The following is a 23,161-nucleotide window of genomic DNA, read 5'->3' on the forward strand; positions in this document are numbered from 1 at the left end:
AGCCTCCCTCTGGGGTGAGCAGTAAGATACTCTGGCTGCCACCTCACAGCTAAGCAGGTACAGTAGCTTGAAGGGAAAAGTTAGAGGATGACCTGCACCACAGAACTCAAGTCTGCTGCTGCTACTCGGCACAGCAGTAGTGCAGACAAGCCCAGGAAGAATCTGGTTGTGAATTAAACAGTAAGGCTGAGATCCCAAGCCCCAAGGTGCTAAAATAATTAGAAACTACTCCAGTTTAAACAAAAAAGGCAGCTCGACTTAAAAAATTAGGATTTGTAATCTTGCCACAGAAAGCTGTTAAATGATTCAATCAACTAGTCAAACAGTAGTCCTACAATATAGGAAGTAGGACGCAACCTAGTCTCTGGGCTATCTTATAAGAACACCCTCATCCCCTGCCCAGCCCCCAGGATCCCCCCTAGAAAAACAGGTCCTGCCCCCATTCCTTATACAGACAGATCTCATAAGGGAGACTGCAAATTTATCACAAGTTGCCAACAGCACTTTATTTTTTCTTTTCAACATCCTGTTCTGCAGCTTCCTTGGCTCTTTTTGCCCGGATGCCGAAGAGCCGGGCATTGGCACGGGCCATGCGAAGACTGGCAAACGCCTTGAAGTTCTTCTCCTCCTCTGTGATAACCCGGGCTTTCTCCTTCTTGTAGACCTGGAAGGAACACAGGGAGTCAAACCCAAACCCTCGCCTGCAGTGAGGCCTGTGACATGGCCCAGAACCCAAATGTCAGCAGAACCTAGAAAGCCTTGGAGAGAGATTAAAATAATGTTGAAAGGCTACACAGGCCACCAAGGAAGCGATATCCTCTGGATTTAGAAAAAGACCAAACTTAGAGTAGAGGCAGCAGCAACCTTCTTAGACATAAGGGATGGGAGGGTGCCATGCTTGGACACATAGCAGGACATGAACAAAGGAGGGTTTGGGCCCACCTCTTCTCTCTTTGAGTAACCTCAAGGGACCAGTCATTTGATGGGCAGTTTACAAAATCACCAAATATGCCCCGAGCTTTCCAAATAGCAAGAAGGGAAAAAGAACCCAAGAGGGAGGATGAAAAGTGTGGGTCCTCAAAGTTTCCTTAAAGGAGAAGACAGCCCAGCCAGTGTGGCTCAGTGGCTGAGCAATGATCCATGGACCAAGAGGTTGCTGGTTCAATTCCTGGTCAGGGCAGATGCCCAGGTTTTGGGCTCGTTCCCCAGTAGAGGGCATACAGGAGGCAACCAACTGATGTTTCTCTCTCCACCTCTAAAAGAAAAAACAATAAAAACACTTAAAAAAAAAAGAAAAGAAAAAAAGAATGCAGGATGCTCATGCCACCTTTTACTCCCTCCTTTAAGCCAATCCCTACCCCAAGAAACATTCACTTGGGCATCTTCCCAACACCTCCACTTACATTCCGTATGGGCATGACTGGTCCTGTCAACTGGGTGGCCAACTTGAGTTCTTCAGCCTGTATATTAATGAAAAAGAAGAGTCAAGTGGGCTCAGTTCAATTCCCCAAGGGCTTCAAACTTACATAACCCTCTAAGCCAACCCCACACCTTTCCCTGGGTGACCGTATGCAAAGTAATGGCATGTCACCGAATTCCTGTTATATCCAGTTGACAGAGACATAGGCATATGCAAAAGGGCACCTATGTCTGTACCAGATGCAGGTAGAACAAAATGCCAACTGGAACCTAAAGCTACACGCCAACCCAACTCCAATAAAGCCTATATGAATAGACACTGTCAACTTTGTTCTAAAAGGTTTTTCTAAAGTCCTGACCAAATAGCGCAGTTGGTAGAGTGTTCTACCAAAACACCAAGGTTGGGGGTTTGATCCTCAGTCAGGGCACATGCAAGAATCAACGAATAATGAATGAACAAATACGTGAAACAACAGACTGATGTTTCTCTCTAAAAAATCATTGTTAAAAATTGAGAAAATAAATAAAACGCCTTTCTAGAAACATTTGTTTTGTATATAAAGCATTTTAAAGAGCAAAACACTTCGAATGTAAAAACACTGCAACCCCCACAAAACAGCTTTTGCTATTATCACAAAACAAAAAAAAGACGTTTGAAGAGCACAAGAGTGAATCTTGTCAGTTCTGACGAATTTGGGATCTTTCTTCTCATTAACATTCTCTACTACCTAGACATGAAGGCCAAGTTTGGGGAGGTCAAAAGAGGGACAGTTAAACGTTTTCCTCTACACCCTAGCTGGATCCAGGGACAAATGCCACTTATACCCGAACCAAGTCTCCCTACCCTGCCGGTCTGCAGAGACCTCCACAACCGTTTCCGCCACCCCCCCCACCCCCACCCCCCCCAAAGCTGAGAGCGCTGTACTCACAGAACTGTCTCCCTTCTTAGGGACTGAAGGCTTCCTGGGGAAGAGTATGAGTTTGGAGCGGTACTCCTTCAGCCGCTGCACGTTGGCCTGCAGGGACTCGGTGGACTTGTTCCGCCTTCTTGGATCCACGGAGATGCCAATGGTCCTGGCCACCTTTTTGTGGATGCCGGCCACCTGCCCGCGGAGACACAGACAAATGAAATCCCAAGGAGCCTCCACTCTCCATACCCTAATGAAAGTGCTCAGTCGTCAGATGGAAAAGGGTTCAAGTGTACTTTCATCAAGGCAAGTACAGCGATTCCGGAGAATGTCATCATTTGACTGTGAGCCCAGGATGCAAAACTTAAGCGTCTCTGGTCTAATGAGGTTTTGAGGACACTTACCCTTAACTCCTCCAAGCTGAATCCCCTGCCGGCTCGTACTTTGGTGTGGTACCTCACTGTGGGGCACCTCACTATGGGTCGGATGGGTCCGGACGCAGGGCGCGGGGCGACGCGGCGGGCTTTAGCTTGTCGGGCCTTGCGTCTGAGCAAACAGAATCCAGGCGGCGGTTAGCGCACCCCAAGGCCGATCTCCCCATTCGGGTGTGTCGTACTACAGCGAGGTCGCGGAAGAGCGCAGACAACGCGCACACCTGCGACACCCAAGCCCAAAGTCTCCACCCGCTCGCCCCCAACCACCATTACAGTGTCGGCTCTAACTTGGAGCTACAAGAGCCAAACGGTTATCACATGGTTAAAAGTTCAAGTGCACTTGCACCCAGGTTACAGTGATACTAGACACTGTCTTCACCTGGCTGTGCGCTCCACGCACCCCGCTCACCTGCGGATCTTTCGCGCCGGCTGGTTAAACCACGTAGCAACGCGCCGCTGCCAGTCCTTGTGGAAGTGGGGCTTTAGGATCATGCCATTTCGGCTGGGCGCCATAGCTGCTGCCCACGGGCCTAGGAAGAAAAGCGAGTCAGGACTCGAGCTCTGGACGGAAGGCGCGCCCACAGAGCCCGGCCTCGGCCCATCTGTGGCATGCCCCTACGCCGATGGCGAAGGATGGAGCCCGATGGCACCAGATGACTTCCATCAGCAGCCGCCTTATGCGTACCCACCTTCTCCGTAGGAGAATGGCCACCGGAAAGAAAGTGGCGCCGCAAAGCACCCCGGGATGGCAGTGATCCCGGCCAATCAAAAGCGATGGGGCGTTCTAGCCAATCAGAGCCAGGAATCACGGAAGTGATGTAAGTGCACTCCCAGCCGCCTTTGCGGCCCCAGACGGGCTGGGCGCGCGTAACAAAGGCTGGGGAAGAAGAGCTGCTGCTTCCTAGGTTCTGTCAACTCCCGGCAGCGCCAGGCCCTTCCAGCTTCCACACGTAGGGACTCGGTACGTTTCCCCACCACCTAAATCCTCGTCTCCCGTGTCCCAGTCTTTGTTCCCTCAGCCACTTGGTACATTTGTGCTTCTTCCTTTAGACAAAACTACCACTGAGCGGTTGCTGTAAGCGGGGCCGCCATGCAATTTCACTCGGAACGTTACCACCGCCTCTGCGCTGCGGAGGGTCTGGCAACTTCTCTGAGGTAGGGCAGCCGGTAGGAAGTGGTGGCACCAAGAATCCTCGTGGCCGACTGCAGATGTCACACTTGCCGCTGTGTGTACTGCCTCCTTCCCGGAGACGAACATCATAAAAACATTAGGTAGCCAGGCATGCGTCTGTAACCTGTGCCCTGCGAGGCTCCCGTTCTCCAGGACAAGCCTGGAAACTCACCAGCACCCTACTGCTGTCTGTAAGCCTTTACATCCCAGTAACCCTCTCTTTCCCACCCTCACGCCAATCACCAGTCTTCCTCCTAGCAAAACCTTACATTTTAGGAGTTTCATGACACAAAATGAGAAATTTGGAAGCCTGTGCCTTGCACTGAGTAAACAGATTACTATAAGTTTTCTTCCGTATTAGGACATCCCTGGATGTTAGAATAATCACGTTGGGACTCACTGAGGCATTAACAAGGTTATGATCAGGAAGACAGAACATGTGTAACAGATGAGGCTCACACAGTCTTATCAGACAAGTACACTGAGCCTACATGGAAAGGTCAGACCCTGACTGCCATTTAATAGATAACGTGTTCAATTATGAAACAAGGGCAATAGCAGGCATGCTTTTCTTTTGTCTTCTTTGGAAAAGAATACTGATTTTTTTATCCTCGCCTGAGGATATTTTTCCATTTATCTTCAAGAGTGGGAGGGAGGGAGGGAAACATCAATGTGAGAGGGACACATGGACTGGTTGCCTCCCGCAGGACCCCAGCCAGGACTGGGGACGAACTGCGTCCAAGGTACGTGCCCTTGACTAGAATCGAACCCGCGACTCATTGGTCCGTGGGCCAAAGTTCTAACCACTGAGCAAGACTGGCCAGGGCAAGAATATTGATTTTTTGAGAGAGAGGAAGTAAGAAGAGAGAAACACTGATGTGAGAGCGCAACATGGCACCCCCCCTTCCCCCGGGACCAAGCCTGCGACCCAGGCATGTGCGCTGACCAGGAATCAAACCAACAATCCTTCAGTGCATGGGACAACACCCAACCAACTCAACCACATGGGCCAGAGTGTCATGCTTTTCTTAAAATTTCTTAGACCCCTTTCAGTGATCTCACCATGGACCATGATACCTTGCTTTGTAATCTCAAACATTCCTGTCCCCATTCCCAGTTTCTCTTCTGGATGGACACAGAGACTCATACAATTCCATCTCCCCTAACCCTCACCTCCACCTGAGCTCCAGCTGCTCCTGGTTAAGTTGTGCTGGGCTGTGGTCAGTTTGACTCAGTGGTTAGAGTGTCGGGGCGGGGCGCAGACCAAAGAAAGAATCTTGGGTTCGATTCTAATGAAGGGCACACACCTCGGTTGCAGTTTGGTCCCGGGCCCTGGTCGGGGTTGTGCAGGAGGCAACCAATTGATGTGTTTCTTTTCACATTGATGTTTCTTTCTCTTTCTCTCTCCCCCTCTCTCCCTCCCACTCTGTCTGAAAACAAATGGGAAAATATCCTCAGGTGAGAATTTAAAAGAAAAAGAAGTTGTGCTGGGTCACTGGGTGGGGGTGACTCCTAATTTCAGTTGGAAACAATTCAGAGTATAGTTAATGGTATAATAAGGTGAAGTTATTTTTTGAGTACTTTACTCTGCTGCACATAAGCATGTTAGATAGAAATCCAATTTTTTTAAAGAAATTAAATCCAATTTTTTATGCTTGACTACTCCACACTTCCTTTGAAAAGCATGCAAAGTATCAAACAAAAAATAGTCTTGGTAGGAAAACATGCTCAGCTTTACCATTGGGAAAGGTTAAAGAAGTGAACTGTCATGCAGGAGTCCTTCTGATAGAAAGATCTGGCTGGCTCAAGGGTTTTAAAAATCTTTAGCTTGGCCCTGGCCGGTTTGGCTCAGCGGTTAGAGCGTCGGACTGTGGTCCAGAGAGACCCGGGTTCGGTTCCCACTAAGGGCACGTACTTCGGTTGCAGTATGTCCCCGGCCCTGGTTGGTCGTGCGGGTGGCAGCCACTTGATGTGTCCCTTCACGTCGATGTTTCTCTCTCTCTCTCCCTTCCTCTTTCTCCCTCCCACTCTATCTGTACAAAATATGGAAAAATATCCTTAGGTGAGGATAAAAAAAAAAAAAAAAAAATCTTTAGCTTGGCAAACCACAGCCTGTGGACAAAAAAGGGCTTTTGTTCAGGATTTAGGCCTGAAAGAGCTAACGTCCCTGGAAGCAGCATTCAACTAAGGGGGCCAAGGGTTCCTGGATATGTAACCTTGGGGATGTGGGAGTATACTCTGCACATCCAGAATTTTAAGACCGAGCCCTGATTACTCATAGAGTGCCTGCTTATTGTACACCTGCACCTGACTGGCCTCCTCCACCTGGTGCTTTGAGGGTCAGTCTTGAAATCTAACCTAAGACAGTCAACAAAGCTTCTGGAACCCTTTTATACACACAGCCTGGATTTCTAACATTGTGATAGTCCAGCTGGTGTGGCTCAGTGGTTGAGCGTCGACCCATGCACCAAGAAGTTGCCAGTGCCCACCCAGGTTGTGGGCCCAATCCCCAATTTGGGGCATGCAGGAGGCAGCCAATCGATGTTCTATCTCATTGATGTTTCTCTCTCCCTCTCTCTTCCTCTCTCAAAAAAAAAATTTTTTTTAAGAAAAATAAAAAAATCATAGCAGTGCCCTGGCTGGTTTGGCTCAGCGGTTAGAGCATCAGCCCGCAGTCCAGAGAGACCCAGGTTCGGTTCCTGCTAAGGGCACATACCTCAGTTGCAGTTTGTCCCCGGCCCTGGTTGTGGGTTGTGCGGGAGGCAGCCACTCGATGTGTCCCTTTCACATCTATGTGTTTCTCTCTTCCTCTCTCTCCCTCCTACTCTATCTGAACAAAAATGGAAAAATGTCCTTGGGTGAGGATAAAAAAGAAAAATCATCATAGCACTAAAGTGATTTCATAGGTTATTTTGAGGGGGATGCATTTTGCAAAACTTACCATGTCGTAAATTTGGGCTCATGGTTAAACTAGGCAAAGCAGTAGACTAATAAGAACAGGATGATACACTGCTTCAGCACCATCCAGTCTATCAGCTTTCCAAAATCATGGCCTACACGTAAATCAAATACAGACTAGCTCAAAGTTTCCTGTAATAATGAGAAACACTAATGTCAGTGAAAGACAACTAGAAGTACATTGTCATAATTATAAATAATTTTGTTTGAAAGTTGCTAAGTTTTAATGTTAAAAGTTCTCATCACAAGAAAAAAGATTCTGTAACTGTGACATGGAATGTTAACTAGACTTGCTGTGCCAGCCATTTCGCAATATATACAGATATCGAATCAGTTGTACACCTCAAAGTAGCATATGTCAATTATACTTCAATAAAAAGTAAAATACATTTTAAAAGCAAAACAATCACATTTATGAGTATAGATCAGAGTGAAGAACAATTTGTATTGATTTCAGAAGTACAAGTTAATTTTTTTCTTATTTAATGATCTTCTGAGGCGCTCTCTGATTGTGTTTGTACTGGAAGAGCTCCAGCCCAGGAAGCATCATGCTGTTCTTTGATAGTCTGGAAAAACCACAAGGGGGACCAGAAAGGAAGGACATAGCCTTTATTACTTACACAATGGGGAAGACCCAGTAGCAGCCAGTTGGGTGAGTTTCCACACTAGGCCAGGGTTAGGCAGAGGCTTATCTATCAGTGGGAGGGGGAGGGTCCCGTGCTTAGAACAGCTTTCATGCAGGCTAAAGACAAAAACTTGTTGGCTAGCAGAGACGTGGGAAAACTCCCAGTTATCTATTCCTGGTGGCTGCTGTCCAAGCAGACACCATTCAACTGACTGGGAGGGAGGATTATAATATATCCTTGTGTGACCCCACAGTGTTAAATATACATGTTTATTTAAGGAACATGTGTTTATCTCAATGAGGAGGTCTCACAGGCCTAACTTAGACAAAGAGGGTTCCAGAAGCTATAATCAGCCATGATATACTGGCTCTGCTGTGCAGAGAACAGAGGGTCAGTTTCCACTCAGCAAGCACACAGGTTGCCAAGTTTGGTCTGGCTGCTCTAGAGATCATGTACTATCGAAGCCTCTTCACCTCTAGGATCCTCTTTAAAGGAGGTGTGAGCATCATCTATGCAGGAGATAGCAGAGGAAGTATAATTCCTGGTACTCTTCTCAAATGCCACGTATCTTGTGACAGGAAGGTGACATAATTTGACCAGAGTCTGCAAACAACTCATATCAGAGCACAAAGCAACCCCCCCCCCCCCCACCGCCGGCTGAGGGGCCATGAACCCACTAGCGCCAACAAGTGCTGGGAAGACAGCTGTACCTTTCCCCACTATAGCAAGGCAACCCTTTCACACTATTTACATCCTGTTCCTGGCTAAGCATCTTCTGGCACTCAGCAAATGATTTTCTAAAAAACATACATGGGCCTTTTTTTTTCTTTATTGATTTTGAGAGAGAGAACATCGATTGGCTGCCTCCTGCATGCCCCTCCCCCCCGCCACTGGGGATCGGGCCCACAACCTGGGTATGTTCCCTGACTGGGAATCAAACTGGGGACCTCTTGGTGCATGGGTTGACGCTCAACCACTAAGCCACACCAGCCAGGCAGACATGGGCCATTTTATTGGATAAAATACAAGGGATGAGTTTGGCCATGTCCACCATTACTAGGTTACAAAAGATACTGCCCTCAGAGAAAGACACCAGCCTAAATATATGCAGATCTTTGGAAATGAATTTGGGGAACTGGGACAAAGGCAAAAGTGTTCTCAAAAAGCCAGTGCTCTCTCAGCTACCAACCTTCAGGTGTTTAACCACACCTACATCTGCCTACCTACAGCTCAGCAGGCATTTCCTTGGCACTGAATGTGGGAGCAGCGACAGAACGACCATTCTTGTCAGGAAGTACCCATAAAGTGATGAGAGCAGCAGGTAGGAGCACCTGAGTGTGTGTTGCATATCCCCAGGAAGACGGGAACTGAGTGTACTTGTTTATCTTACAGTGATGGGGTGTTCTTGACCCTTTATCCCAGAGCCCTACAAACGGGGCTTTTTTTTTTTTTTTTGGTAGCTTTTTTTTATTATTACTTTTTTTTATCCTCACCTGAGGACAATTTTTGATATTTTGTTCAGATAGAGTGGGAGGGGGAGAGAGAGAGAGAAACATCACCGTGAAAGGGACACATTGAGTGGTTGCCACCCACACGACCCAACCAGGGCTGGGGACAAACTGCAACCGAGCTATGTGCCCCTAGTGGGAACTGAACCCAGGTCTCTCCAAACCACAGGCCGACGTTCTAACCACTGAACCAAACCGGCCAGGGCAAAAGGGGCTTTTCAGTTGCTAAAATAACTTGCGAACATTCAGAACAAACCCAACAGCCCCTCTGGGTTAGAGCTGGCCAAGTGGTACAAAGTTGGATTCTCCATCATAAAGTATCAACAGTCCTCAGGTATCCCCCACATGGTGCCACCAGACTAGTGAGGAGAGGTTCTTGCACACACCAGTCCGCATGGCAGTAGGTGGCAGTGTTTTAATCCTTTAGAGCCCAGTGCCTGTCCGTATTCTGTAACCCCACTGACGAGTGTGGACGAGGACATTGGCTCAGAGTGTGCTTTCATTGTGGGTCTCATTTAGCATGCTGACAAAGTCACAAAAGCTGGAAAGAGCCCCTGCACAAGCCCTGGCATGAGCCTGACTGCTGGGCTGCCCCTAGATCTACCCCACACCCACGAAACGACCGTGTCAAACCTGGGAACTCCTCCAGGTGCACCTGTGACAAGTATAGACAACCCTCCCCATGGGGGAAACCGATCTACAAAAGCAAAACTAAATTCACCTCTGTAAAGTCTTTACTAATTACAGATAGAGAAATCAACAGATCTCAGAAGCCCTTAAGCAGGCACCAGTGAGGGCTGTGAGATACAAATCTCGGGTGAAAAGGAACTTGGGGGCCAGCTAAGTAAAGAGTTCACTTCCTGGGTCCCCACAGGCATCATTAATGAGGTCCAGCTATTTGGGCCAAGAGGGCTCCTCTCGAAGTGGGGGCTGCTGAGGCACCTCCTCCTCCCCAGCATCTTGCTTCTCCCTCTCAGCGTCAATCCACCTCAGAGGCGCAATCATCTTCTTGGGCCCATGAGGCGGTGGGCCGATGAGGGCCTCGATGTCCTCGTAATTTATCACTTCCTTTTCCAGCAGGGCATTCGCCAGCTAGGAGGAACAAAGGCCAATGTGAGAAACTTGGAGGACAAGGACACAGACAGCCTTTTGAGAGCAGAGCACTGAGAAAAGGGGCCCCTCAGCCTCGTAGGAAGGGGTGTCTGGGAGCACGATGCCCCTAGACAGGCCATTTTCCCAGGGCAGCGGCACACACAGGGCAGCTTAAGCAAAGAATCACTCCCTGTCTCAACCTTGGAGATGGTTTCCCAGCTGCAGCCTCATTAATTTCCTGCTTCCTTTCCAAATCTCTGCTTATTTGGGGCAGCTTTGATTTTCCTTTACCAAACAAGGTGTGGGTATCTGTATGGGGTCGAGGGGCTAAAATGCAGAACATCCTTGCTGGAACTTGAGGAGAGGAATGCTGGTGTGGAGGTGTGAGCGGGGGGAGAGGGGGCTCTGCCTCTCTATATGGTCATGGAAAACGCTGAATGAATCCTGTGAATGTCCTGTGCCAGCAATCTCTGCTGCTCACTCCCCATAAGGGATGCTGCCACAGCCAGTTAGACTGGTTTCTGTCACCCCCCAAACTGGGTGACCAGTTCTTCTGTGTGGCTGCTTTAGTATATTGCTAAGCACTGTACCCCACTGATGATATGAATAGATCACAGTGAAAACTGAAGCAGGACATCCTCAACCCACCACAGGGACCCTGAGTCCTGCCCAGCAGCAGCAGCAATGCACACATGACACAAAGGACCTTGTTAATGGCAGTTTATGGCTCAGCAGGTCGGGCAGGCCTGATATTCCACACTGCCCACAACTCCAGGGAAGGCTACTGCTGTTAGTAAGTGGCAACACTTGGAAGATCCACCACATACAACTCCCAAACTGGCAGAGCCTCACATTAATGAAACAGCCTGTCCACCAAGAGCTAATCACCTGTACTAAGGACACAGTAACTTCACCTATGGAGTCAAGAGGTGATCCCAGCCCTGGCCAGTTTGGCTCAGCAGTTACAGCATTGGTCCACGGACCCGTGTCACAGGTTTGATTCCAGTCAAGGGCAGGTACCTGAGTTACAGGCTAGATCCCTGGCCCTGGTCAAGGTGGGATGTGTGCGGTAGGCAACCAATGTGTCTCTCTCCCTCCCTCCCTCCCTTCCACTCTAAAATAAGTGGGAAAGAAAATACCTGCGGGTAAGGATTAACAAAAAAAACAAAACAGATGACCCTAAGCCCAACACCTATTAGTCTTATTGTGAGAACATCAAACCCAGACCCATCCTCCTAACACTGCCACAGCAGGCCTTCAACAACAGAAAAGTGAGGACGTCCCAGGCAAGAGGAGCCTAAGAAGGCATGATGACTAAATGTAAATGTGGTAGTGGTGGGGATGGGTGACAGGAAAAGGACATTAGGGAAAAGCTAAGGCAGTCTAGCTACTTCATCAATATTGGTTCACTAGGTTGTGAAAAATGCAACTTTTTAATCCTCACCTGAGGATATTTTTCCATTTATCTTCAGGGAGAGAGGGAGGGAGTAAGAGAGGGAGAGACATCAATGGGTTGCCTCCCACACCACCCCAACCTGGGCCAGGGACAAACCGCAACCGAGGTATGTGCCCTTGGCCGGAATCGAACCCAGAACTCTCGTTCGCAGGCCGACACTAACTGCTGAGCCAAACTGGCCAGGGCGAAAAATGCAACATATTACTGGAAGATAGACAATAGATAAAACAGTGTACGGTACGAGGGAATTCTCTCTACTGTATTTGTCACTTGCCGGAAAAGTTTGAGTTGGAAAAAGATTAAACAAAATTGATGAAACAATAATTGCTGATGGTGGGTAAAAGATACATGAGAGGTTATTACTTCTATTTTGAAGAACTGGCTTGACATATTCATAAGAAAATGCTAAAAAGAATGGAAAATATTAGATTTCAGTTGAGCTGGGTGGAACACATACTTTGTATGTTGTTTTCTAAAGTTCTGTGTTCATTTGAGCCCTGGCCAGGTAGCTCACTTGGTTAGAGTGTCATCCCAATACGCCAAGGTTGAATACATAAGTAAGTGGAACAACAATCGATGTTTCTCTCTCCCCACCAGCTGGCTCGCTCTAAAAAAAAAATCAATAGATTAAAAATTTTTTAAGTTAAAAAATAATACTGACCAAGTACTGTGTTCATTTGAAATACACCATGAAGCCCTGCCGGGTTTGGCTCAGCAGTTACAGCATTGGCTCGCACGAACCAGAGTCACAGGTTTGATTCTGGTCAGGGGCACATACCTTAGTTGTGGTTTGTCCCTGGCCCTGGTTGGGATTATGTGGGAGGCAACCAATTGATGTGTCCTTCTCATGTTGATGTTTCTCTCTCTTTCTCTCACTCTCCCTCCCTCCCACTCTATCTGAAGATGAATGGAGAATTAAAAAAATATATCTACATCTATATCTATCATCCATGAAAAAGGTGACCACTGTGCCAGCATTGGGTAGTAACAGTCAGTACCCCCACACACAACTTCCGGAGAGACTGGCAGATGCCTGGAGGTCAGAAAGCACCCACCGCCTGCAGCTTGTCCAGATTGTCCTGCAGCACCTTCTCAGTGTGCCTATAGGCCTTAGCCACCAACAGCCGAGCTTCCTGTGAATGAGAGAGATTTGTAATGAGAACAGCTGACCCCTATTCTCAGCATCATCTATAGACTGGTTCTGACACCAAAATATACCAAAGAACTGCAGGTTCAGAAACACAATCGTTTGTGTCTCCCAATGACCAGGAGAGCTCAGATGCCAACATTTTCTAGCCCCTGTCTCACCCCCAGGAATGCCCTACTTCAGGATGCCTTCCCAGAGCACCTATCACCCGTAGGCGCCCCACTGGCACCTGGAGGCTAAGGATCCTGTGTTGCCTCCATGCCTACAGCTGCCTCACATGTTTGTGCACCAGGACAGGCTGGACACTGTCCTGGTCCAATCTCCTGTGGACAGTGCAGCAAATCCCTGCTGGCCACAAGGATCACTGACACTGGCTCTGTCATTTGATCCATATATTTGATATTCTTTCCAGTTTCCCATCTAGTTTCATGAGGAGCCACACAAGTCCTCATCCAAGAACACACTCAGCAGGACTTCTGGTCAAGATGGTGGCATAGGTAAATGCTGTATCACGTCCTCCCACAACCACATCAAAGTTACAACTAAACTACAGAACAACCATCATTCAAAATCGCCTGAAATCAAGCTGAATGGAAGTCCTACAACTACGAAGTTAAAGAAGCAGCCACACTGAGACTGGTAGGAGGGGTGGAGGGGAAGGGGGAGGGGCTGGTCCCACACCCAGTGTGGCGGATAAAAATCAGGAGGACACCTCGGCTGGGAAGGTCCTCCCTGAGGACTAAGGGGTTCCCGTCCTACATTAGGCACCCCACTCAGAGTTCCAATGCCAGGAAGAGAAGTCCCCATAACTTCTGATTGGAAAAACCAGTGGGAAATGAGGCTCAGGGAGGCTGAGGTGCCTGGAGTCCCAGGCAGCTGCTCTTAAACGGTGCGTGCACAGATTTATCAGACTCATTCCCTCTAAGCTTGGAGGGGAGGCAGCTTGAGGGGCGCCAGAGACATACAGGGAAGAACTGAGCTGTTTGACATTGGAGCTAGGGCTGGAGAGGGGGCTTTCTCCGGGACAAACGTAATGTCAGAGGCCTTTGTTCCTTTGGTGAGCCCTTCCCTGGGGCGGCAGACAGTCGCCATATCTGGGACTCCAGCAACCTGGCTCACACAGTTTACCCTGCCCTGGTGATTCCCTGAGGCCCTGCCCCACCCAGATTTCAGGCCCACCCAAGCTGTTGCCAGTTGTTTAACCATAGGATTGGCCTGTCTTGGATCCTGCTTCAGGTTTTCCTAAATTCTTTCAAACCAGCAGCATCTGGTCTCAGCTAGCCCCATACCTCTCATTAAGTAATACATAAACACAAACACAGGGAGGCAGCCAAAAGGAGGAGACAAAGAAACAGGTCCCAAATGAAAGAACAGAAAAAATCTCCAGGAAAAGAACTAAGCGAAATAGAGATAAGCAACCTAACAGATGCTGAGTTCAAAATACTGTTTATAAGGATGCTCAATGAACTTAGTGAGAACCTCAGCAAACTTAGCCAGGGCCTCGAAAGCATAAAAAAGGACCCGTCAGAAACGAAGGAGGCACTAACTGAAATAAAGAATAATTTACACAGATTCAGTAGTAGAGTAGGTAAAGCCAAGAAGCAAAACATCGATTTGGAATATCAGGAAGCACAAAACACCCAATCAGAATAACAAAAAGAAAAAAGAATCCAAAAAAATAAGGATAATGTAAGGAGCCTCTGGGACAACTTTAGCGTGCCAACATTTGCATCTTTGGGGTGCCAGAAGGAGAAGAGGGAGATCAAGAAATCGAAAACCTATTTGAAACAATAATGGCAGAAAACTTTCCTAACTTGGTGAAGGAAACAGACATACAAGTCCAGGAAGCACAGAGAGTCCCAAACAAGATGAACCCCAAGAGGCCCACACCAAGACACATCATCATCAAAATGCAAAAGGTTCAAGACAAGGAGAGAATCTTAAAAGCAGCAAGAGAAAAGCAGTTAGTTACCTATAAGGGAGTTCCCATAAGGCTGTCAGCTGATTTCTCAAAAGAAACTTTGCAGGCCAGAAGGGAGTGGCAAGAAATATTCAGAGTGATGAAAAGCAAGAACCTACAACCAAGATGACTCTATCCTGCAAAGCTGTCATTTAGAATTGATGGCCATATAAAGAGTTTCCCAGACAAGAAATAGTTAGAGGAGTTCATGAGCACCAAACCATTATTATATTAAATGTTGAAGGGTCTTCTTGAAGAAAAAGATAAACTATATGAACAAACAAAATGGCATTGAATACATATTTATCGACAATGGAATCTACAAACAATGAACAGAAAGAACAGAAACATTCTCATAGATCCAGAGAACATTTTGTTGGTTGTCAGATGGGAGGGGGGTTGGGGGAATGGGTGAAAAAGGTGAAGGAATTAAGAAGTACAAATTGGTTGCTAGACTGACAAACCTCAAAGAGAAGGGGGCTTGGGGGTTGGGAAAAAATAAACCGAAGAACTTATATGCATAACCAACGGACACAGACAACAGTGTGGAAAAAGGCAGGATGGGGGGCGGGAGTGGGGAGGAGGGGGTCAATGGGGGGAAAATGAGGAACATCTGTAATACATTCAACAATAAAGATTTAAAAAATACCTTAATGCAATCTGAAAAAGAAAAAAAAAAACAGAAACAAGAAAAATTTTTTAAAAAGCTAAAAATTTTTTAAAAAGTTCATCACCACCAAACCATTATTATATGAAATGTTGAAGGGTCTTGAAGAAAAAGATAAAAAATATGAACAAAATGCCCTGGCTGGTTTGGTTCAACGGTTAGAGCGTTGGCCTGTGGTCCAGAGAGACCTGGGTTCGGTTCCCGCCAAGGGTATGTACCTTGGTTGCAGTTTGTCCCTGGCCCTGATTGGGTCATGCTGGTGGCAGCCACTCGATGTGTCCCTTTCACATTGATGTTTCTCTCTCTCTCTCTCTCTCTCTCTCTCTCTCTCTTCCTCTCTCTCCCTTCCACTCTTTCTCTCTCTCCCACTCTAGCTGATCAAAAAATGGAAAAATGGCCTTGGGTGAGGATTAAAAAAAGAACAAAATGGCAATGACTACTTATGTGTTGACAACTGAATCTACAAACAAAATGAACAGGCAGAACAGAAACATTCCCATAGATACAGAGAACATTTTGTTGGTTGCCAGATGGGAGGGGGTTTGGGGGAATGGGTGAAAAGGGTGAAGGGATTAAGAAGTACAAATTGGTTGCTAGAATGACAAACCTCAAAGGGAAGGGGGTTGGGGGGGGGAATAAACCAAAGAACTTATATGTACATATGTATAACCAATGGACACAGACAACAGTGTGGGGAAAGGCAGGAGGGGGGCAGGAGTGGGGAGGAGAGGGTCAATGGGGGAAACATGAGGACCATCTGTAATACATTCAACAATAAAGTTTAAAAAAAAAAAAGAGCACACTCAGCAGGTCAGAGCAACAACAGAGGCCAGGAGGAACAGCCATAGTGTGAGGGCTCCTCTGAATACAGATACTTGCCCCCTACCACAACTGTGGTTGGGATGGAGCAGAGGCTGGCTCACATGGCAGCAAAGGCTATGTACTCACATGGTCCATCATCTGCTGGAGGCCCTGGCTAAAGGGGCGCCGTCCAATGCCTGCAGGGCCCTCCTGAGCCTCAGGGAAGGAGATGTGCCCAATGCTCGGTACCATCCCAAACTGCTTCACCATGGAGTAGGCAATACGAGTGACCTTCCTCAGGTCGTCCTGTGCCCCTGGAGCATGGAGTGAAGAAAAGGTTTCTTTGCTGGGGGTGCAGAGTCAGGGCACTCTGGAGACCCCACTGGCACACATCTATATCCTGTTAGTATTCCTTAAAAGAGAGATGTGTGCCATGGCCAGTTTCGCTCAGCAGTTAGAGCGTTGGCCTGCAGACCAATGAGTCATGGGTTCGATTCCAATCAAGGGCAAGTACCCCAGTTGCAGTTCATTCCTGGTCCTGGTCTGGTCATGTGAGAGGCAACCAATCAATGTATCTCTCTCTCCCCCTCCCCTTTCACTCTAATGATAAACAGAAAAATATTCACAGGTGAGGAATAAAGAAAGAGAGAGACGTGAGGCCAGCCAGTGTGACTTAGTGATTAAGCATCAACCCATGCACTGAGAGGTCACTGGTTCGATTCCTGGTCAGAGCACATGCCCAGGTTGTGGGCCCAATCCTCAGTTGGGGGCACGCGGGAGGCCACCAATCGCTGTTCTCTCTCATTGATGTTTCAATCTTTCTTTCTCCCTCTCTAAAATCAATAAAAGAAAAAAAAATTTTTTTAAAGAGAGATGTGAAACTTTTCAAAATGCTCCTTTGTCTAAAAAATGACTCAGGCCCTGGCCAGGTAAGTTCAGTTGGTTAGAGCATTTTCCTAATACGCCAAAGTTGCGGGTTTGATCCTCAGTTGGGGCACGGGGCACATACAAGAATCAACCAATGAATGCACAAATAAGTGGAACAACAAATCAATGCCTCTCCCTCTCTCAAATCAGTAAATAAAATTTAAAATATAAAAAACCACTCAGGATGCATATTTGCATTCACTTCACCAGCAGTTCTCCAGAACAAGTCCAAGTGTGCACAGGGCACATTTGTCAACACTGAACCCCAATGTCAGGGATCAGGGAAAGTCTTCTGCCTGCTCTCTGGCCATCCCAGTGAAATAACAGTTAGAGAACAGTCAAGTTGCTTGAATTACCAATAATTAACCATTTAAATGCATTTATAGACTGTATGTATATAAAAGTTTTTGTAACAACTAAATTATTTTAAAAGTCTTGCTTAGTTTCAAATCTTTGACCATATCTCATCGAGTGGCTGCCACCCGCACGACCAACCAGGGCCGGGGACAAACTGCAACCGAGGCACGCGCCCTTAGCGGGAACCGAACCCAGGTCTCTCTGTACCGCAGGCCGACGCTCTAACCGCTGAACCAAACCGGCCAGGGCATATCTCATCTTTTTTTTTTTTTTTTTTCCTCACCCGAGGACATTTTTCCATTTTTTGTTCAGGTAGAGTGGGAGGGAGAGAGAGGAACAGAGAGAGAGAGAGAAACATCGATGTAAAAGGAACACATCGAGTGGATGCCACCCGCACAACCGACCAGGGCCGGGGACAAACTGCAGCCGAGGTACGTGCCCTTAGCGGGAACCGAACCCGGGTCTCTCAGGACCGCAGGCCGACGCTCTAACCGCTGAGCCAAACCGGCCAGGGCCATATCTCATCTTTTAAAATAACATCTTATGAAGCCCAGCTGGAGTGGCTCAGTGGATTGAGTGTTGTCCCATGGACTGAGAGGTCCCAGTTTGATTCCTGGTCAGGGCACATACCTGGGTTGTGGGCCTAATCCCCAGTAGGGGGTGTGCAGGAGGCTGTCAATCGATGTTTGCCTTTCACATTGATATTTCTCTCTTTCCCTTCCTCTCTCTCTCTCTAAAAAAAAGAAAAAAAGAAAGAAAAAAAAAGAAAAAACATCTAATGAAAGTCAAAGTATATTTGCATCCTACTATTCAAATCCTTTCATCAGATTTACTCCCCTCACCTTGTTGCCCCCCCCACCCCCCGCTCCCTGCCGAGGGGTAATGGATGTAAAAGTACTATGAGAACTCCAGACCCTTCAGAGCCAGCTCCTCACCAGAAGTGACCTTGTTGAAGGAGATGGCCTCTGACACGCGGCCACCCAGGGCCATGCACATCCGCTCAAACAGCTGCTCCTTGGTGAAGAGGTGCTGTTCTCTTGGGAGCATCTGAGCAAAGCCCAGTGCAGCATTTGTCCGAGGCGTGATGGAGACCTGCAGAACATCAGGTGGCCTGAGTGAGCAGGCAGGATGTGGGCTTTAAACATGAAGGTGGGCAATATAAGATCTTTAATCAGAAGATTTCAAAAACATTAAGAAAATCTGCACTGTCCCCATTTTTACAACAAGAATATACTATCCTTAAACAGAAGAGCTCACACTGTGAGTGTATCTTCCTTGTACATTACTAGATATATATGATGCAAAGAACAACCAAGACTGGAGCTCTTAGGTGAACCAACCAGGAAGTGCAGGAACCAACGCCACCAAGAGCCCCCTACCACCGTGATCCCCTGACCAAGAGGTTATGTGGGGGACATGGAAAGTATCTTTGCTTAAGCTTCCCCCAAAGCCCAACACCAGGTGTGCCTAGAGCTCCAGTGGGACAAGGCCTGCTCCTGAGCAACAAGGAGAGACTTGGGATGCAGGTGCCATTTCTGAGGGTTATGGCAGCAAGAAAACCACCTCACAGTGCCCTGAAAATCTGAAGGGAAACTTAAAATCCAACACTAAAGTAAACTACTATTGAAAAGGCTGGAAATGACCCTGGCTGGTGTGGCTCAGTGATTAGAGCACTGGCCCACACACCAAGGGGCTCGGGTTCCATTCCTGGTCAAGGGCACATACTTGGGTTTCAGGTTCAACCCCTGGCCCCATTTGGGGCATGTGTGGGAGGCAACCAATCAATGGGTCTCTCACATTGATGTTTCTCTTTCTCTCTCTCTCCCCGCTCAGCCCGGCCAGTGTGGCTCAGTGGTTAAGCATCGACCCATGCACCAAAAGGTCACAGGTTCAATTCCCAGTCAGGGCACATGCCCAGGTTGTGGGCCAAATCCCTGGTGGAGGGCATGCAGGAGGTGACTAGTCGATGTTCTCTTTCATCAATGTTTCTCTCTCTCCCTCTCCCTTCCTCTCTCTAAAAATCAATAAAGAAAAAAAAATTTTTTAATAAAATAAATAAACACAAAGGCTGGAAATAACAATCACAACCAAACAGCAATGGGAACTTTTCCCCAGCAAAGTATAAGCCTCGCAAGGGAGGTTTTCTCATTATGACTTTCAACCATCAAGTAAAGCAAAAATTCTGAGAAGAGGAATTTTAAATTGTGAGCCCTGGCTGGTTTAGTTCAGCGGTTAGAGCGTCGGCCTGCGGTCCAGAGAGACCGGGGTTCAGTTCCCACTAAGGGCATGTACCTCAGTTGCAGTTTGTCCCCAGCCCTGGTTGGGTCGTGCGGGAGGCAGCCACTCGATGTATCCCTTTCACGTCGATGTTTCTCCCTCTCTCTTCCTCTCTCTCCCTCCCACTCTACCTGAACAAAAAATGAAAAAATGTCCTCAGGTGAGGATTTAAAAAAATTTTTTTTAATTGTGATATTTACTTCATTGTGGATTTTTATGCATTAGTATTTATTTTGTTGAGGCTGCACTAAAATATCTTGATTACTGAATGTTTTAGTGTCCCATAAATGTCACACCCTAGGTGACTGTCCCACTTGCCTGACCCTGAGCCCAGCCCATCACCTACCTCAGAGACTGCTGCATTTACTTATCTCTGTCACAAAACACTAGGCTTAGCCTTCTGATGAGCATAAAAAAGGAATTGGCCTGATAAGCAGGACATAAGCAAACATTACTAGACTAACAATCTACTTTGCTACAACTAACACCGCTGATTATAGGACATTAAACACTAACATACCAGGCTGGCAACTGCCACACTATTGCCATGTTTGGGTCTTAGGGAACTGTAGTGCGGCTCCTTCCCTGCTAGTGGAACCAAACTACCTGCACAGGATCCCAGTGGCTCACTTGCTCTGGTGGAGGGACAATGACAATTTATGTCCTCATCATTACAGACTGGACACCTGCATCCCAAACATTTACATTTTCCTTACTGGTCATTCAAGGATCTCATGGTCATGAACCCATACCTTTTGTGGGAACTGTCTATGATATTACCATCTGATACAAATGCATTTTCATCAAACTCACAAATATCTACAAGAGCAGTGTTTTTTAAAGTGTACTTAACTCACTTTTTAAGATTAGGAATCATTAGATCAACACATTTTAGAGCTGATAGTAAACTTAGCAGTTCTTAATTCCAAGACTGACTGTAGATGGGGAAAAAGACCCTAAATGGTCATGTGGCTTTCCAATGATCATGCCCATAACTGGACCCCACTGGTTTAGATGTAAGACCTCATCCTGCCATACACTTCCCAGGTGAGGGGTCCTGGGGATTCTGCACAGTCCCCTTCTACCTGTCCCCAGGTCCACTTCAGGCTGCACTTTTCTCTTCACCAAGCACAAACACATGGTGCTCCCAAAGTCAGCTCTGTTCAAGGGCCGGTTGGGCTTATACCAAGAGTTTCCCTTCTAATTAGAGTAATAATGAGGAGTAGTTGTGGATGGGGCCAATTTGGGGCAGAAGACCCCAGAGCCTCCATGGCTCCCACCCTCCAACACCCTACCTTCATCACAGCCTCAGTGTGCTCCAGCAGCCAACCCACCAACGCATGGCCTGACTCATGAAACGCAACCACCTTCTGCTCTTCCTTTGAGAGGATCTTGCTCCTTTTGGCCGTCCCTGAAAGAACACCCAGGACTCTGAGTTCAGGTCCACCGATAATCCTCTGTAAGCATGCAGGAACCTTCCTTGCTCAGCCTTGCAAACTTTTTACCATGTTGTTAAAGTAAGATCTTCATGGGACGTTCACCTCCTATGTTTCTGCCCCAAATTGGCCCCATCCACAACTCTACTCACTATTACTCTAACTCGAAGGGAAACTCATTGGGAATGAGAGGTGCTGGAGGAGGCCATGTTTGTTCCCACCTCCACAAATGGTGGAGTAATCTAAACGGCTCCTGCAGGCTTTGTGGATAGGGCTACAGGGCTGACAGGATTAGCCTGGGCACAGTCTAAACTCTAGGTTTCTTGGCTTTTCTCCCAGAACTAGCAGTGGTAACTGCAGCCCCTGTGACCTACAGTTATTTCACCCACAGTAGTTGACTACCTTTTGCCTTGGTGACTTTACCTTACAGTTCACCCATTCAAATTACTGCTAAGGTTTCCTTCACTGTTCCCAATTTTCCAAACATCCTTTAGTTTCCATTTTACGCAACTTGAACAAGCTGTAGGTTCAGGGTATTTACTACATCAAGCTACTAGGATCATCTACCACATTTACCATAAGGTCATAAATTCTTTCTAACATGCACTGGCTGTGGCTGACGAATCCTTTTCAACCAGAGCTGATTATACGAGCCTCTAAACATGAGGTTACAGCCTCACAGGATAGACTTTCCCTGAACACAAACACGTTCCAGCGCAGGCAGTCTACACCAAAGTAAGGAGAGTTCACCTTGTTCTAAGCACTGCATAAATGGGGAGGTGGCGGAGTGCGGGGAACAGTATTCTATTAGTATTTTCTCTGGTCTTTCCCACTTTGATAATATTATTGTAAGTTTATCAATTCCATGTAAAAATAAATGGCTTATACAAAACCAAAATTTATAATAAGGAACAGCAACTACATTTCCTTCCATCCACACAAGTTCACTTCTTTCCCAAGCTGCAGCCTAGAAACTTGGTGCACTTGTCCTAGATTTTAACTCAAAACTGAGGGTGAAGGGAATGTGCTTCTTGTAGGGACAGGTTATGACAGAGGGCTCACTACCCACACACAGGGCCCCTGCTTCTCAAACATTTATAGGAAGGACCAGTTTCCTTTTTTTAAATGTTCAGTGTCTTGGACTACTTTTGTTCTGAACTCTGTTAAAGGACAAGATGCACGCTCATGTCTGGATGTTTCCACATGGAATTATGGAAGCTTCTAGATGCTTTCTCTCAGTTTCAGTCCTGCTCTCTCAGAGGATCCCACTTTGAGCAGCAGTGGTTAAGCACTGACAGGAGCACTGCAGCCCCTCTCTACCTAACCACCTCTCCCATTCCTGTTCCAAGCAGAGCACAGGAGTTTCAACAGAGATGAAGCTGACTGGCGGAGCACAGCCTTCAGCAGACGTCCCCCTCGTCCTCGGGCAGTAGCAGTGCAGACCCCTGACAGCATACACAATGGCCTGTCCCTATGCAGTTGGCTCTCAGGCACCACACGATGGCTAATGAGCTGAGCACTATGCACATTTGGGCTTGTAAGATCCTTTTAAATTTCTATTTGAAGAGTGCTCTTAAGCAAATTTACAGTATTTTAAACTATGGAAAAGTAAGTCACGTTGTCAAGCCCTGACATAAAAAATAGAAATACTTGACATATTTTTCTCTTGTCCAGTAATTGCTTGCTGATAAGGTCCACCATGTGACATCTAAGCCTGACCCGCTCCCTCTACCCCACCTCCGAGTTCACTTTTGGGATCCGTGCCTCATACCTGCGATGACGCGCTCCACAGCATACTCGAAGTTAAACGTGTGAACAGATGAGTGCCCTTCCCGTGCAGCGTGCAGAGCAGCCTCGTTACAGATGTTGGCGATGTCAGCACCTGTCAGCAAAACGGGATGGGAGAGGTGTTGGCTCTGTTCCCTCAGGGACTGAGAGGAGGAAAGGCAAGGAGGATCGCACAAACACATCAAGAGGGGTCCAGGGGAGAAGGAATGGCTCTATGGGACCCAAAGAA

At 47.3% G+C, this 23,161-nt stretch overlaps 2 protein-coding genes, 1 long non-coding RNA gene and 1 other non-coding gene across 9 annotated transcripts in view; 1 reads left to right on the top strand and 3 right to left on the bottom strand.

The window, feature by feature from the left end:
- Positions 1 to 480: 480 nt before the first annotated feature.
- Positions 481 to 3,496, bottom strand: RPL13 (ribosomal protein L13). Its single transcript, XM_036274770.1, has 6 exons — positions 3,451 to 3,496; positions 3,171 to 3,291; positions 2,732 to 2,873; positions 2,349 to 2,522; positions 1,404 to 1,460; positions 481 to 664 (listed from the first exon to the last, which is right to left on the bottom strand). Exons 2-6 carry the CDS (start codon positions 3,272 to 3,274, stop codon positions 506 to 508), a joined length of 636 nt encoding a protein of 211 aa, XP_036130663.1. The 5' UTR covers positions 3,275 to 3,291; positions 3,451 to 3,496; the 3' UTR covers positions 481 to 505.
- LOC118639667 lies at positions 2,580 to 2,664 on the bottom strand. The gene has a single exon (XR_004961241.1). It is a non-coding gene; the product is annotated as a small nucleolar RNA MBII-202 (small nucleolar RNA).
- Positions 3,497 to 3,610: 114 nt separating the features above from the next.
- On the top strand, positions 3,611 to 22,924 carry LOC118638491. 3 transcript variants are annotated; one of them, XR_004961100.1, is made up of 4 exons: positions 3,611 to 3,722; positions 3,812 to 3,916; positions 22,497 to 22,681; positions 22,819 to 22,924. It is a non-coding gene; the product is annotated as an uncharacterized LOC118638491 (long non-coding RNA). The 3 variants fall into 3 exon arrangements; XR_004961099.1 differs by lacking the exons at positions 22,497 to 22,681; positions 22,819 to 22,924 and adding exons at positions 8,746 to 8,837; positions 13,132 to 13,280; XR_004961098.1 differs by lacking the exons at positions 22,497 to 22,681; positions 22,819 to 22,924 and adding an exon at positions 13,132 to 13,280.
- The window catches only part of SPG7 (SPG7 matrix AAA peptidase subunit, paraplegin), a 40,220-nt gene continuing 26,842 nt past the window's right edge, over positions 9,784 to 23,161 (bottom strand). For 2 of the 4 annotated variants that reach the window (XM_036274430.1, XM_036274428.1), the window contains 6 exons: positions 22,916 to 23,026; positions 21,004 to 21,119; positions 18,367 to 18,523; positions 16,295 to 16,461; positions 12,628 to 12,705; positions 9,784 to 10,116 (listed from right to left, as the gene is read on the bottom strand). In XM_036274430.1, coding sequence (XP_036130323.1) covers positions 9,919 to 10,116; positions 12,628 to 12,705; positions 16,295 to 16,461; positions 18,367 to 18,523; positions 21,004 to 21,119; positions 22,916 to 23,026 — 827 coding nt within the window. In that variant the 3' untranslated portion in view covers positions 9,784 to 9,918. The remainder of the gene's footprint in view (positions 10,117 to 12,627; positions 12,706 to 16,294; positions 16,462 to 18,366; positions 18,524 to 21,003; positions 21,120 to 22,915; positions 23,027 to 23,161) is intronic. The other 2 variants (XM_036274429.1, XM_036274431.1) reach the window with 2 other exon arrangements.

Source organism: Molossus molossus, unplaced genomic scaffold (assembly GCF_014108415.1).
Source record: "Molossus molossus isolate mMolMol1 unplaced genomic scaffold, mMolMol1.p scaffold_m16_p_21, whole genome shotgun sequence".
Taxonomy (NCBI): Eukaryota; Metazoa; Chordata; class Mammalia; order Chiroptera; family Molossidae; genus Molossus; species Molossus molossus.

Coding starts and splice junctions, on each gene's coding strand:
- RPL13 (XM_036274770.1), bottom strand. CDS start 3,274: ATGGCGCCCAGCCGAAATGGCATGATCCTAAAGCCCCACTTCCACAAG. Junction 2,523..2,731: donor TCAGCTTGGAGGAGTTAAGG/GTAAGTGTCCTC, acceptor CTCCGCGGGCAG/GTGGCCGGCATCCACAAAAA. Junction 1,461..2,348: donor CTAAGAAGGGAGACAGTTCT/GTGAGTACAGCG, acceptor ATTAATATACAG/GCTGAAGAACTCAAGTTGGC.